Source organism: Microcebus murinus, chromosome 16 (genome assembly GCF_040939455.1).
Source record: "Microcebus murinus isolate Inina chromosome 16, M.murinus_Inina_mat1.0, whole genome shotgun sequence".
NCBI lineage: Eukaryota > Metazoa > Chordata > Mammalia > Primates > Cheirogaleidae > Microcebus > Microcebus murinus.
Genome location: NC_134119.1, coordinates 67,286,278 through 67,299,268, shown reverse-complemented (window position 1 = coordinate 67,299,268; position 12,991 = coordinate 67,286,278). Strand labels below are relative to the sequence as shown.

General features: G+C 53.2%; 1 protein-coding gene across 1 annotated transcript; it reads left to right on the top strand.

Annotated features, from left to right (window-relative positions):
- Positions 1-6,777: 6,777 nt before the first annotated feature.
- Positions 6,778-12,571, top strand: CA11 (carbonic anhydrase 11). The gene is made up of 9 exons (XM_012754420.3): positions 6,778-7,497; positions 7,587-7,661; positions 8,383-8,525; positions 10,363-10,548; positions 10,762-10,857; positions 11,029-11,101; positions 11,191-11,345; positions 11,603-11,768; positions 12,443-12,571. The coding sequence occupies exons 1-9, from the start codon at positions 7,431-7,433 to the stop codon at positions 12,466-12,468; spliced, it is 987 nt and encodes a 328-aa protein (XP_012609874.1). The 5' UTR covers positions 6,778-7,430; the 3' UTR covers positions 12,469-12,571.
- Positions 12,572-12,991: the final 420 nt, after the last annotated feature.

The following is a 12,991-nucleotide window of genomic DNA, read 5'->3' as shown; positions in this document are numbered from 1 at the left end:
CTGGTGGGCCTCCGGATGGACTCTGAGAAAGGAATACAGGGACTTTGAATGATTATGTCAAGAGGGTTCTGATAGGTTCACCTGTTTTTGAAGTACAGTGGAGATTCATTCCTGAGAGAATAGCCAATTGGGAGCCACGGTGTTGAATGACATCACTTGGTGCTAAGCAGAATTCTATTCCTACCCAACGATAGTGTATCTACAGGACGGGGTGGTACTGAAAAGGCAGGAGCTAGTACATACTATGGAATAGAAGGTTGTCACGACCTAGAACCTTCCTTGTCATCCTGACCTCTGCCCCTGCACCCACAACCAACAACACAATTTCAAATTTGGGTGGTCTTTTCAAGAGAGTCACTGAAGGAGTACTTTGAGGGAGTCTTAGAGAAAGGGATATGATTTGAAGTCCATTTGGACCTGGAAAGCAACTCTGTTCCTTCTCTGAGAGAAAACTGAGGCTCTCAGCCAATGGGGAACCAGCATGTGCTATGATGTCATAGGATACTATTGAAACCTTAAAATCTGTACCCCCATAATATGCCGAAATAAAAAAAAAAAAAGCAAAAAAAAAAAAATTCAGCTCCTCAGTCACATTAGCCACATTTCAAGTGGCTGGTGGCTAGGATATTGGACTGCACAGATATAGAATATTTCCACCTCACAGAAAGTTCTGTCGGATGGTGCTGCTTTAGAGAGTTCATTCACCAGCACTGCCTGGTGCGGTGGTGTGTGCCTATAATCCCAGCTACTTGAGAGGCTGAGGCAGGAGAATCGCTTGAGCCCAAGAGTTCGAAACCAACCTGGTCAACATAGCAAGACCTTCATCTCTACAAAACAAAACAAAACAAAACAAAAAACAATCCCAGCACTGTTATTCCCTGTCCCTCAGTTTTCTCACCTGCAAAATGGGGATGATGATATAATAATAGACAATAATCCACTGGGTGTGTTTTGAGGATTAAATGAGTTAATCTATGCAATGGGTTTAGAACAGTGCCTAACACCGACTAAGGGCCAGTAGAGTTTGTTATTATTAAAAAGCCCAGAGGCCACACCTACCCCAGGAAAAGAAAACCCAAAAGGCAGGAGGATTTTGCTGTGCTCTGGGAGGCAGTGGGAGTTGACGGCGGGGAAAGAGAGGTGAGGAGGCCGAGAGGGGCTGTGGGAACCACCCAGGCCTGGCCCCGCCGCCTCCCACTCCAGGGCTGGGGAGGTAGGAGATGAAAGTGTGGTGCAGAGTGAGTCCCATATGTTCCTTATGACCCAAACTTTGTTCCCAGCGCCCGAGACGAATAGGCGTGAAATCCACATCTGGGACCCACCTCCGGCCTGGCCATTCCCTCCCCCTCTGGGCACTGGGCCCAGTCTGTCTGTGCACTAGAATGGAGGCAGCACAGGTGGCCTCCAGAGCTCAGAAGAGGCCCCTGCCCACCTCCTGTCATTGTCAGATGGCTTCCTAGAGGAGAAGACTCCTGAAGTGTACAGAAGTTTGAGCAGAAATTTGCCCCAGCAGAGATGTGGAAAAGGGAGCGCCAGTTAGTGGGAACAGTTTGGGCAAAGGCCCAGAGACCTAAGGGCCTGGTATGGGGATTACAGTTGGACAGGGTTTGTGGGGTCTCTAAGGCCAGGCTGAGGACCTGGGATTTTTTCCCAGGGGCAGTGGGGAACCATGGGGGTCTGTGAGCAAGGGAGGGGCGGGCTCAGCTTTGTGCCAGAGGCAGTGTTTTTTGTGGTTTTTTTTGAGACAGAGTCTCACTTTTGTTGCCTGGGCTAGAGTGCCATGGCATCAGCCTAGCTCACAGCAACCCCAAACTCCTGGGCTCAAGCAATCCTGCTGCCTCAGTCTCCCAAGTAGCTGGGACTACAGGCATGCACCACCATGCCCGGCTAACTTTTTCTATATATTTTTAGTTGGACAATTAATTTGTTTCTATTTTTTTTTAGTAGAGAACGGGGGGGGGGGGGGTCTTGCTCTTGCTCAGGCTGCTTTCGAACTCCTGACCTCGAGTGATCCGCCCACCTCGGCCTCCCAGAGTGCTTAGGATTACAGTCATGAGCCATCACACCTGGCCCCAAACAGTGTTAAAACAGGCCAACATGAGCGATCATCACCGCCGAGTTGGCTCAGTTCACTGGGTGAGCCCAGAGAAGTCCCTGAAACAGCCTAGAAATCAGGAATCTTCTCTCAGAGGTGGGTTTTGAAGGACAGAGGAAGAATTTGGTCATGACAAGAAAGGCTGAGTCAAAGCATGAACCTATCTAAACAAACAAAAAAAAGAAAATATAAATAAAATAAAGAAAAAAAAAATAAGAAAGGCTGAGGAGTGGAGACTTTGTCCAGACATCTTGGGAAGCCATAGGAGAGGCAGGGTCAACTCTGGCTATAAAAAGAACCCTTTGGGATCTGTGGGGAGCAGAATGCACAGGGAGGGAAACGACAGGGGGAGACGCTGGGAAGGAGGCTGGGGGAGGACCCAGGTGGGAGAATATGAGTTCTGAGCTCAGATCGGGATTATGGGGACAAAAAGAGAGTCAGGAAGTTAAATGTCACCTACACCAGGAAGCCTTCCTCTTATGCCTCACGCAAAGAAATTGTTTTCTCACCCATCTCTGAATGCCACAGTCCGTTGTATTTTGACTTCACTCACTCACTTTTTCATTCATTCAACATATTCTCTTGAGGTCTCCCAGGAAAATGCTGGCCCTGAGGCCTGAGTCAGATCTGGGACTTGCCCCATCTGAGCTGGGGAGGGGGGTAGGACAGAGACCTGGGTGCAATCATGTTCGGTGTGGCATGTAACAATGGAGGCAGCACAGGGCACGATGGGAGCCTAAAAGAGGCACCTGACCAAGCCTGAGAGTTCAGGGAAGACTTCCTGGAGGAGGTGAGGCCCTCTGTGGGCATTGCAGAAAATCCAAGTGTCTCCCAGACACACAGGAGCAGGCAGACTCTCTAGCGAGAGACATCAGGGGCGTGGGTTCATTCGGTCATGCCTGTTTTCTCTCCTGAGGAACCCTGTATGCCAGGCTCCGAGTGCAGTGAGGTTGGGGACCCAGAGATGGGTCAGGCTTGGGCCCTCAAGAAAGGACACATGGGGCCAGGCGCGGTGGCTCACGCCTGTAATCCTAACACTCTGGGAGGCCGAGGCGGGAGGATTGCTCGAGGTGAGGAGTTCGAAACCAGCCTGAGTAAGAGCGAGACCCCGTCTCTACTATAAATAGAAAGAAATTAATTGGCCAACTAATATATATAGAAAAAAAACTAGCCGGGCATGATGGCACATGCCTGTAGTCCCAGCTACTCGGGAGGCTGAGGCAGGAGGATTGCTTGAGCCCAGGAGTTTGAGGTTGCTGTGAGCTAGGCTGATGCCACAGCACTCACTCTAGCCTGGGCAACAAAGCGACACTCTGTCTCAAAAAAAAAAAAAAGAAAGGACACATGGGGACACAGTCCCTCTCTAGTGAGATTTATGCTCTAATGGAGGTAGCACAGGCTATTGTGAATGTCCACAGCAGGCACTGACCCAGGCTGGGTGGTGAGGGAGGGCTTCCTGGAGGAGTTGGGCAGAGCCTGCTCTTCCTGCAGTGTCAGTAGGCCTGTCTCTCCCTCTGCATATCTCTAGTTCCTTCGTTGTTTCCGCCTCCAACCTGTTCCATGTCTTTCTCATTATTTCTCCCTACCCCTGGATTGGCTGCCATAAAGAACTACTGCAAATACGGTGGCTCATAACAACCGAAATTTATTGTCTCACAGTCCTAGAGGCCAGAAGTCCAAATTCAAGGTGTTGGTAGAGCCATACTCCCTCCCAAGACTCTAGGGGAGCATCTGTTTTATGCCCCTTCCAGCTTCTGTGGCTCCCAGCATTCCTTGGCTTGTGGCTGCATCACTCCAGTCTCGGAATCTGTCTTCACATGGGCTTCTCCTCTGTCTCCAACCTCTCTATGGCTTCCTTTTATAAGGACACTTGTCATTGGACTTAGGGTCCACCCAGATAATGCAGGATGATCTTATCTCAAGATCCTTAATTACAGTATTGAAGATCGTTTTGCCAGATAAGTTCTCATTCACAGGGTCTAGGTGGACATATCTTTTTGGGGGGCACTCACCATTAAACCCACTATATTTTGGGTGAGTTACTTTCCTTGTTGAGACTCAGTCTTCTCATGGGGCAGCTTTGTTTTTGTTTGTTTGTTTGTTTGTTTGTTTTTTGAGACAGAGTCTCACTCGGTTGCCCAGGCTAGAGTGCTGTGGCGTCAGCCTAGCTCACAGCAACCTCAAACTCCTGGGCTCAAGCAATCCTCCTGTCTCAGCCTCCCGAGTAGCTGGGACTACAGGCATGTGCCACCATGCCCGGCTATTTTTTCTATATATATTAGTTGGCCAATTAATTTCTTTCTATTTATAGTAGAGATGGGCTCTCGCTGTTGCTCAGGCTGGTTTCGAACTTCTGACTTTGAGCAATCCTCCCGCCTCGGCCTCCCAGAATGCTAGGATTACAGGCGAGAGCCACTGCGCCCCGCCTCATGGGACAGCTTTGTGGGCTGAAATTAAGTCTACAGAGTGTAAGGCCAGCCCAGTACCAGGAAACTCTCGGTCTGGGGCAGCTGCCAGTTTACTGATTTATGTCTTCGACAGAGCTGAGTTTTTCTGCTGTTCTTTCCCTGCCATTTTCTTCACTTCTCGGCACATATGTCTCTATCTTGTTTTCTCTGTGTCTCTCTGTTGTACATTTACACATACCCCCATTCCACCATTCCTCAACTGTATAACTCTGGGCAAGTCACTTCTGCCCTCTGAGACTTGGTTTCCTCATCTGTAAAATGGGATAATAACCTCTACATCATCACTGTGAGGATGACATGAACAACTAGTACATAGAAGGGTGTCTCTCTCTCCCCATCTGGTTTTAAAATAAGTCCCCAAATTCTCTGATACTCCTCCCTTCAAGAGAGAGAGCCTAATGTCTTTCCTTTTAGTGCAGGCTAGACTCGGCGACTCAGAATAAAAGATATGTGAGTTCTGGAGATTAGGTCTTAAAAAGCTTCTGCTGGGCCGGGCGCGGTGGCTCACGCCTGTAATCCTAGCTCTCTGGGAGGCCGTGGCGGGCGGATTGCTCGAGGTCAAGAGTTCGAAACCAGCCTGAGCAAGAGCGAGACCCCGTCTCTACTATAAAATAGAAAGAAATTAATTGGCCAACTAATATATATACAAAAAAAAAAATTAGCCGGGCATGGTGGCGAATGCCTGTAGTCCCAGCTACTCGGGAGGCTGAGGCAGGAGGATTGCTTGAGCCAGGAGTTTGAGGTTGCTATGAGCTAGGCTGACGCCATGGCACTCACTCTAGCCTGGGCAACAAAGCGAGACTCTGTCTCAAAAAAAAAAAAAAGCTTCTGCTGACTGCAGCCCTGGCCCGACAGCTTAACTGAACCCTCCTGAGAGATCAGAGCCACCCAATAAAGCCACTCCCAAATTCCTCACCCTCAGACACTGGGAGACAATAAACGTTGATTTTTCATTTTAAGGCACTGAGTTTTAGAGTAATGCGTTGTGCAGCATCAGATAATTAATACACACTTTTCTTGTGTGCTTTCTCTGTGTCTCTCTCCATTTCTGACTCTCCCTGAATGTCTCTGGATTTTTGCTTCTCTGGTCTTTAAATGTCTGTTCAAACTCGCTATCCCCAATGCCTCTGTCTTCCCGATTCCTTTCCAGTCTCCCCCATTATGCCGGTGGGTTTGTTTCTGGACCTCTTTCCCTCTGTCTGGGTCTCTTTATCTCTGTCCATCTGTTCCTCTCTGTTGAAGGCTCTTTCTCTGCATGAGTGTCTCTATTTATAGATGTGTATGTGTCTGCCTGTCCCCAGGTCTCTCTGTCTCTAGCTCTATGTGTGTGTTTCTGTCCCTCCCTCTCTCTCTCTTTCTCTCTGCCTGTATTACTGTACGTGTGTCTCTATGTCTGTCTCTGTTTAATATTTTTAGTGTGTTTTTTGGTCTGTTTTTGGATCTCTTTCTCCCTCCTATACCCCCCCTTTGGATTGGTAGGTCTCTCTCTGCTCTCTCTGTCTCTGAGTCTCTTTGCTTCTAAGTGTGGGTCTCTCTATCTCTGTCTTTGCCTGTATCATTCATTCATTCTCTGTCTCCCCCGCCCCGCCTCCTCCTGCCTGGCATCGTGCTCTCGCATCTCTACCCTGCCTTCTCCCTCCGCCATGTCTCTCAGCATCTATCTCAGCCTGCCCTTCCCTTCCCCAGCCTCCGCAGATGTGGGTCCTCACCTCCAGCTCTCTCGCCTCCGTCCTCCCGGGGCCCCCTCCCTGCCTCTCTCTCCCTCGCCAGGTCTCTGCCTCCCCCTCCCGGCCAGCGGCCCGCACTGCACCCCAGTCTCCCAGGGGATCCCCCAGCCGGGTTAAGGCAGCCCCTGGCGGAGCAGCCAGGGGAGCCCTGGGCGGGGGCTGCCGGCGCTGCGGCGACTCCAGCCCGGGTCCCCGCGAGCCAGGGGAACCCCGATCCTCCGAGGCCGGCGGCCCTGAGCAATGAGACTACCGAAGACTCTCCCAGCTCCACCTTAAGCGCCCCCCCACCTGCCCTTTCTGCGGAGGATGGGAACAGCCAGCTCCGGGCCCCAGGTGTCCGGGCCACCCCCGCCCGCGCGGCCCCGGGCGCGGCTGGAAGCTGGGGACCAGCCCCCCTCCCCATCGGCCCCCCAATCCTGCCCCTAGGGCACCCCCACCACCAGGCCGAGGAGTGTGCACTGCTGTGAGATCACCCGCCCCCCCCCAACAACACAACAAAATTAAATAACACCAAGAGAGAGAAGAGAGGGAGGGAGGGCGGGAGAGGAGGGAGGAAGGGACGAGAGAGAAGAGAGAGGCAGAGAAACTGAGAGAAGAGGCAGGAAAGGAGGAGGTGGAGAGAGCGCGAAGCTGGAGGCCGGCAGAGAGGGAGGGCGGGAGGAGGTGAAGAAGGAGAGTGGGGAGAACGAAGAGGCAGGAGCAGGGAAGGGCGAGAGGGAGGAGGAGGAGGAGGAGGAGGTGAGAGATGCAGGATGGAGACCTGGAGTTAGGTGGCTTGGGAGAGCTGAATGAAAAGAGAACGGAGAGGGGAGTGTGGGTTAGAAACCAAGAGGTAGCCCGAGGGGGAGCAGAAGGCAGAGAGAGGAGTAGGAAGACAGGGAGGTAGAGGGAGACTGGAGGGTTCCGGGAAAGGAGGAGAGGAAAAAGGAAAGGCACAGAGAGAAGGAAGAGGAGAGAGGAGTGGGTTTGGAGGGGGGTCTCAGTCCCCCGCTGCCTCAGCATTTGGGGAACCGGGACTCCCTGCGGGGAGGAGAGGAAGGCTGGAAGTCCTGGAGAGACAGGGTCCCAGGAAGAGGGGACAGAGGAGCTGAGAGAGGGGGACAGGGCTTTGGGAAGGGGTCCCTCGGAGGCCTCCTGGGGATGGGGGCTGCAGCTCGTCTGAGCGCCCCTCGAGCGCTGGTCCTCTGGGCCGCACTGGGGGCGGCAGGTAAGACCCGAGGTTCCGGGCAGGAGCCCTGAGGGAGGGGGTGAGGGCGGGGGTGGCACGGAGAAGGATTCAGGCTGCTGTCTTCCCAGCTCACATCGGACCAGCACCCGACCCGGAGGACTGGTGGAGCTACAAGGATAATCTCCAGGGAAACTTCGTGCCAGGTGCAGCCTAGGCGGGGACCCAGGAGTCCGGCCCCCAGGCGCCTCCTTTAGATTCAGGATTCTGGGTCCCCAACCCCTTTTCCCCCCCCAGGACCAGAAGTCCCAACCCCCTCCTCCCTCCCTCAGGAGTCGGGCCAGCCTCTGAACCCCAGGGGCTCACCAAGGGACATTATACATGCGCATTTCAAGTAGTGAGTGGGAGTGAGTGGAAGGAAAGAAAGTGTGGGGGTGGAGATTATGTGTGTGTGCGCAGGGAGAGGCAGGCCCTGGCTTCTGCTGGGAACCAGAGCCTTGGTGGCCGGGTCCCCCACCTCCTCCCGCTCTCCCTTGCAACTCCTCTCCTCAATACATTCATTATCCCACTGTGGGACAACGGAGACTGAAAGAACTACAACTCCCATGGGGCTCTAGGGCTGACAGGCAGTAGATGGGTAGGCTGGCAGCCTTGAGGCCTGCTGGGAGTTGTAGTTCTTTCCATAATGACTTAATTTAAGATGGGTTGGGTCTAAGAGAGGCTTGGGGATGTAGGAAGTCTTAGGAAACTATTTCAAGATTCTTCTAGGACTCAGGATTCTGGATCCCAGCGCCCTTCTCCCTCAGACCCAGTAATCCAGGTCCCCAGCCCCTTCTCTCCAGGGATCCAGAAGTAGAGACCACAGCCCACTCAGCAGATCCCAGCATTAGGATCCAGTCCCTATTTCTGACTTGCCCCTGTCCCCAGGGCCTCCCTTCTGGGGCCTGGTGAACGCAGCCTGGAGTCTGTGTGCCGTGGGGAAGCGGCAGAGCCCTGTGGATGTGGAGCTGAAGAGGGTCCTTTATGACCCCTTTCTGCCCCCATTAAGGCTCAGCACTGGAGGAGAGAAGGTAAGGGGCCTGGAGGGAGGAGCTCCTGACTCCACTGGGGGCGGGTATGAGTGGGATGGGGGATGGGGTGCTGGGTGGGAGGTCAGCCTTGGGGAAAGAGGGGATACCTACTGGGTGGAGAGAAGGCTCCTTACATTCTAAAATGGATCACCTGTTCTTCCCTCCCCAAACATGGCTCCCTAGTATTCCCATCTCTGTAGAAGCAATGAAAACCAGAACATTTCCCATGCCAGGCAGTTTTAAAAGCCTGATAATCCCTCTCATTCTCCTAACAAGCTCACAGAATACCACTATTATTACCCTTATTTTATGGATGCAGAAACCAAGGCACAGAGAAGTTAAGTTACTTGCCTGGGGCCACAAAGCTAGAGTGACAGTGTTGGGTTTAAAGCAGGCAGTGTGGTCCCAGCAGCATGCATGATGGGACTCACTTTGCAATATTATTTCTTAGAAGAGCTGGCGCCACCCTTCAGCCAAAAAGCCTCAGAGCCATTCCCCATCCCATCCCTTCCCTCACTGCTATTTCCAATCTATGTCCTTTCTAGCCTTACTGCTAAATGTTATTCAAATCCTTTCTCTTCTCGCCCCCTCCTCGGCCCCCACTCTCATCCATGCCATTATCATCTCCCACTTGGACTGGTGGCATAGCCTCCTTGCTAGCCTGCCTCTCTGCTTCCTGCAATCCATTCTCCACCTCGCAGCTACAGAGATGTCTAAAATGCACACCTCCTGCTCCAAATACTTCTATTAGGTTAAGTAATAATAGCAAACACATAGCACTTACTATGTGTTTTGTTTGGCACTCTGTCAATGTGTTATATATATATTCAGTTTATTTAAATAAAAATTCAAAACAAGGCCCTGCACCATTGTACCATCTGGCCCCTGTTACCATTCTCTCTTTTGTTCACTGGACTCTGGTCCCACTGGTATCTTTGCTGTCACTAAAACAGGCTGCCTCAGGACCTTTGCATTGGCTGTTCCCTCTTCCTAGAATACCCTTCTCCCTGTTCTTTTGCAGATAACCCATGCTTACCCTTCAGGTTTCCATTCAAATGTCACCTCTTTCAGAAGCTTTTCCTGACCCCTCCCCCCATTTAAACTTGGTCCCTTATTGCGCTTTCTTTTTTTTTTTTTTAGACACAGTCTCACTCTGTTGCCCATGCTAGAGTGCCGTGGTGTCAGCCTAGCTCATAGCAACCTCAAACTCTTAGGCTCAAGTGATCCTCCTGCCTCAGCCTCCCAAGTAGCTGGGACTACAGGCATGTGCCACCATGCCCAGCTAATTTTTTCCTATATATTTTTAGTTGGCCAACTAATTTCTATTTTTTAGTAGAGATGGAGTCTCGCTCTTGCTCAGGCTGGTTTCGAACTCCTGATCTTGAGCGATCCTCCTGCCTTGGCCTCCCAGAGTGCTAGGATTACAGGTGTGAGCCACCACGCCCGGCCCTCTTATTGCACTTTCTCAGAGCTCCTAGTCCCTCCCAGCAAATGCAAGATGTAATTAATTAAGCCGTTTCTTATGTGATTCATTATTTATTGTCTATCTCTCTCCAATTAGAACAAAAGTTTCATGAGGTCCAGGGTTTTTGTCTACATGTTTATTGCTCTATTTTTACCATCTGTGGCAATAGTGGTAGACCAGTCCATATTTGTTAATTAAATGAAGTCACCAATATTGGGCACCTCTTATGGTGCAGCACAGAGCCCAGAAAGTGGTTGGTGCTCAAACTATGCTGAATGATTAAATGACTGTTGGACTCAGAAAATATAGGAGTGGGAAATGGAAGGGAAAGGTCTTCACCATGTTCCCCTGACAGCTCATGCCTCTCCACAGCTCCGGGGAACCCTGTACAACACCGGCCGCCATGTCTCCTTCCTGCCTGCGCCCCGGCCTGTGGTCAATGTGTCTGGGGGTCCCCTCCTTTATAGCCACCGACTCAGTGAACTGCGGCTGCTGTTTGGAGCTCGAGATGGAGCTGGCTCTGAACACCAGATCAACCACCAGGGCTTCTCTGCTGAGGTGGTGGCCACTGACCTGTTACCTGAGACCCTCCACCCCCAGTCACCCCAGTTCCTCCTACCTCATTCTCTTAATGCTTCACCCAGTCCTCCCCAACAGAACTGGCCTCTCACCCTAAGCGCTAATCCTCAACCCGACTCAGGCCCACAAAGCTAGAGCCATTCTCTCCTCCCCTTCTGCTGGAGGACCCCCACTCTCTGTGCTTCCCCCCAGGTGCAGCTCATTCACTTCAACCAGGAACTCTACGGGAATCTCAGCGCCGCCTCCCGGGGCCCCAATGGCCTGGCCATTCTCAGCCTCTTTGTCAATGTGAGCAGAGGCAAGATTCTGAGGAGGAAGGAGCCCCAGGCCTGGGATCTGGGGTCTGAGGGAAGAGGGGGGCTGGGGGCGGGGAGGCCTAGACTCCCGGGTCCTGGGGGATGGGGGGGTTGAAGGCTTGGACTTCTAGGCTCTTGCCTCCCTGACTCACACCCCACACAGGTGGCTGGTAGCTCAAACCCATTCCTCAGTCGCCTCCTTAACCGTGACACCATCACCCGCATCTCCTACAAGAGTAAGTCCCTGGTGTGCTGGGGTGGGGGGACACATGAGGGGTGTTCCAAGAGAGGCACCCCTCTTCACTCTGGCCTGATAATCCCACAGATGATGCCTACTTTCTTCAAGACCTGAGCCTGGAGCTCCTATTCCCCGAATCCTTCGGCTTCATCACCTATCAGGGTTCTCTCAGCACCCCGCCCTGCTCGGAGACTGTCACCTGGATCCTCATTGACCGAGCCCTTAATATCACCTCCCTCCAGGTGACCCTCTGTCCACACCCCCCTCGCCCCTAGACCTGGGTATTTCATTCACTGGCCTGCGCATCCTCTTGCCTCGCCTACCCTCCTGTCCTCATAGGCTGGGGACTCTAGGAGGCAAGAGCGTCTGACAACCCTTGGGGTGGGGTGGGGCTGAGAACAGGCTCCGCCCACACGCTCTCAAGGGCGGGGTTTCCGGCGTGACATCACCAGGACCATTCACTATTCACTCCCAGTTTCCCACCCTCCTTCCCCGGCAGATGCACTCCCTGAGACTCCTGAGCCAGAATCCTCCGTCCCAGATCTTCCAGAGCCTCAGCGGGAACGGCCGGCCCCTGCAGCCCTTGGCCCACAGGGCACTGAGGGGCAACAGGGACCCCCGGCACCCCGAGAGGCGCTGCCGAGGCCCTAACTACCGCCTGCATGGTATGGTCCAGTCTCCACCCCCTCCACGTCTTGGTCTAACCCGCTTCTGTGTCTCCCCATGGTGTTTCAATATAACACAGACCCACCCCGCTTTGCGGCTTCTGTATGGTCTAGCCTTCTGAGCTCCCCGACGTGGTACAGTCCACATCCGACCATTGCGGGTCCATGATTTGTCCTTCCTCTTCTCAGCTTTGTAACTTGGTACATAACCCGAGCCTCTTGGCTGCCTAGTGGTACAATTACCTACTGGTCCGTCCTTCCTATTTTTGTGACCAAATGGTACAGTCTGGATCCCCTCCCTGTTTCCTTGTGGTATGACCCTGTGCTGTTGCACGGTGCGAACAGCGGCCCTCCGGCTTTCTGAGAATCAACAAAATACGATTCCTTTCCCTCCCCGCTGCCGCCCTGTGGTTCAGCCCAGTGATCTAGCTGGCTTCTCAGCATGGTACAGTCCAGGCCTCACGCCCACCCTGGTGCTGAACAGACATCCCTATCCCACCCTCGGTTGCCTCCTCGTGGTTCAGCCCAGTGCTGGTCCAGGATCTGGCCGTTTCCCAACCCGGTGCATTGCGATTTCCCCGTCACAGCTCTGTGGGGGGGCCCTGCGCGGCAGCCCACGCCCCTGCACGGTCCAGCCCGGCCTAACTCCCCCTGCCGTGCCCTCTGTCTTACAGTGGATGGTGCCCCCCATGGTCGCTGAGAGTCCCCATCGAGGATTGCGCCCGCCCGTCCCAAGCCTCCCCGCAAGAGAAGGGGAGGAACCCCCAAAGCAAAGCTATTAAAGGGACACAATACTTCCTGTTTTTCAGTGGTCTGATTCCAGGCGCGGTGGGGAAACAGTTGGGTATTTAAAAACATCAGACATCAGTCTTCTTCCAGAAACCATCCCCCTCTTCCTAAACTTCCACTACGCCAATTTTTTGGCTTTCTGCTTCCCAAAACAATCATTTGGACATCGGCCCCTTTAAGCGGCTTCTCTCCTCTCCACACCCCCCCCCCAGGCAGGCAGCACGCGCAGAGCCATGTGCTTCCCCCTCCCGCCTGCCTCATTGGCCCGAACTGGGTCACGGTCCCGCCCCCAGCACTGCCTCCCATTGGGCAAATGTAGGTCAGTGTCCCGCCTCCCTGCGAAAGGCGAGGCAACTTCACGCGCTGAGCTTCTCACGCGCCCTCCAGGGCCTTGGCGGATCCAGGGGCCCTATTGGCTGAGCGTCTCAAGGGGT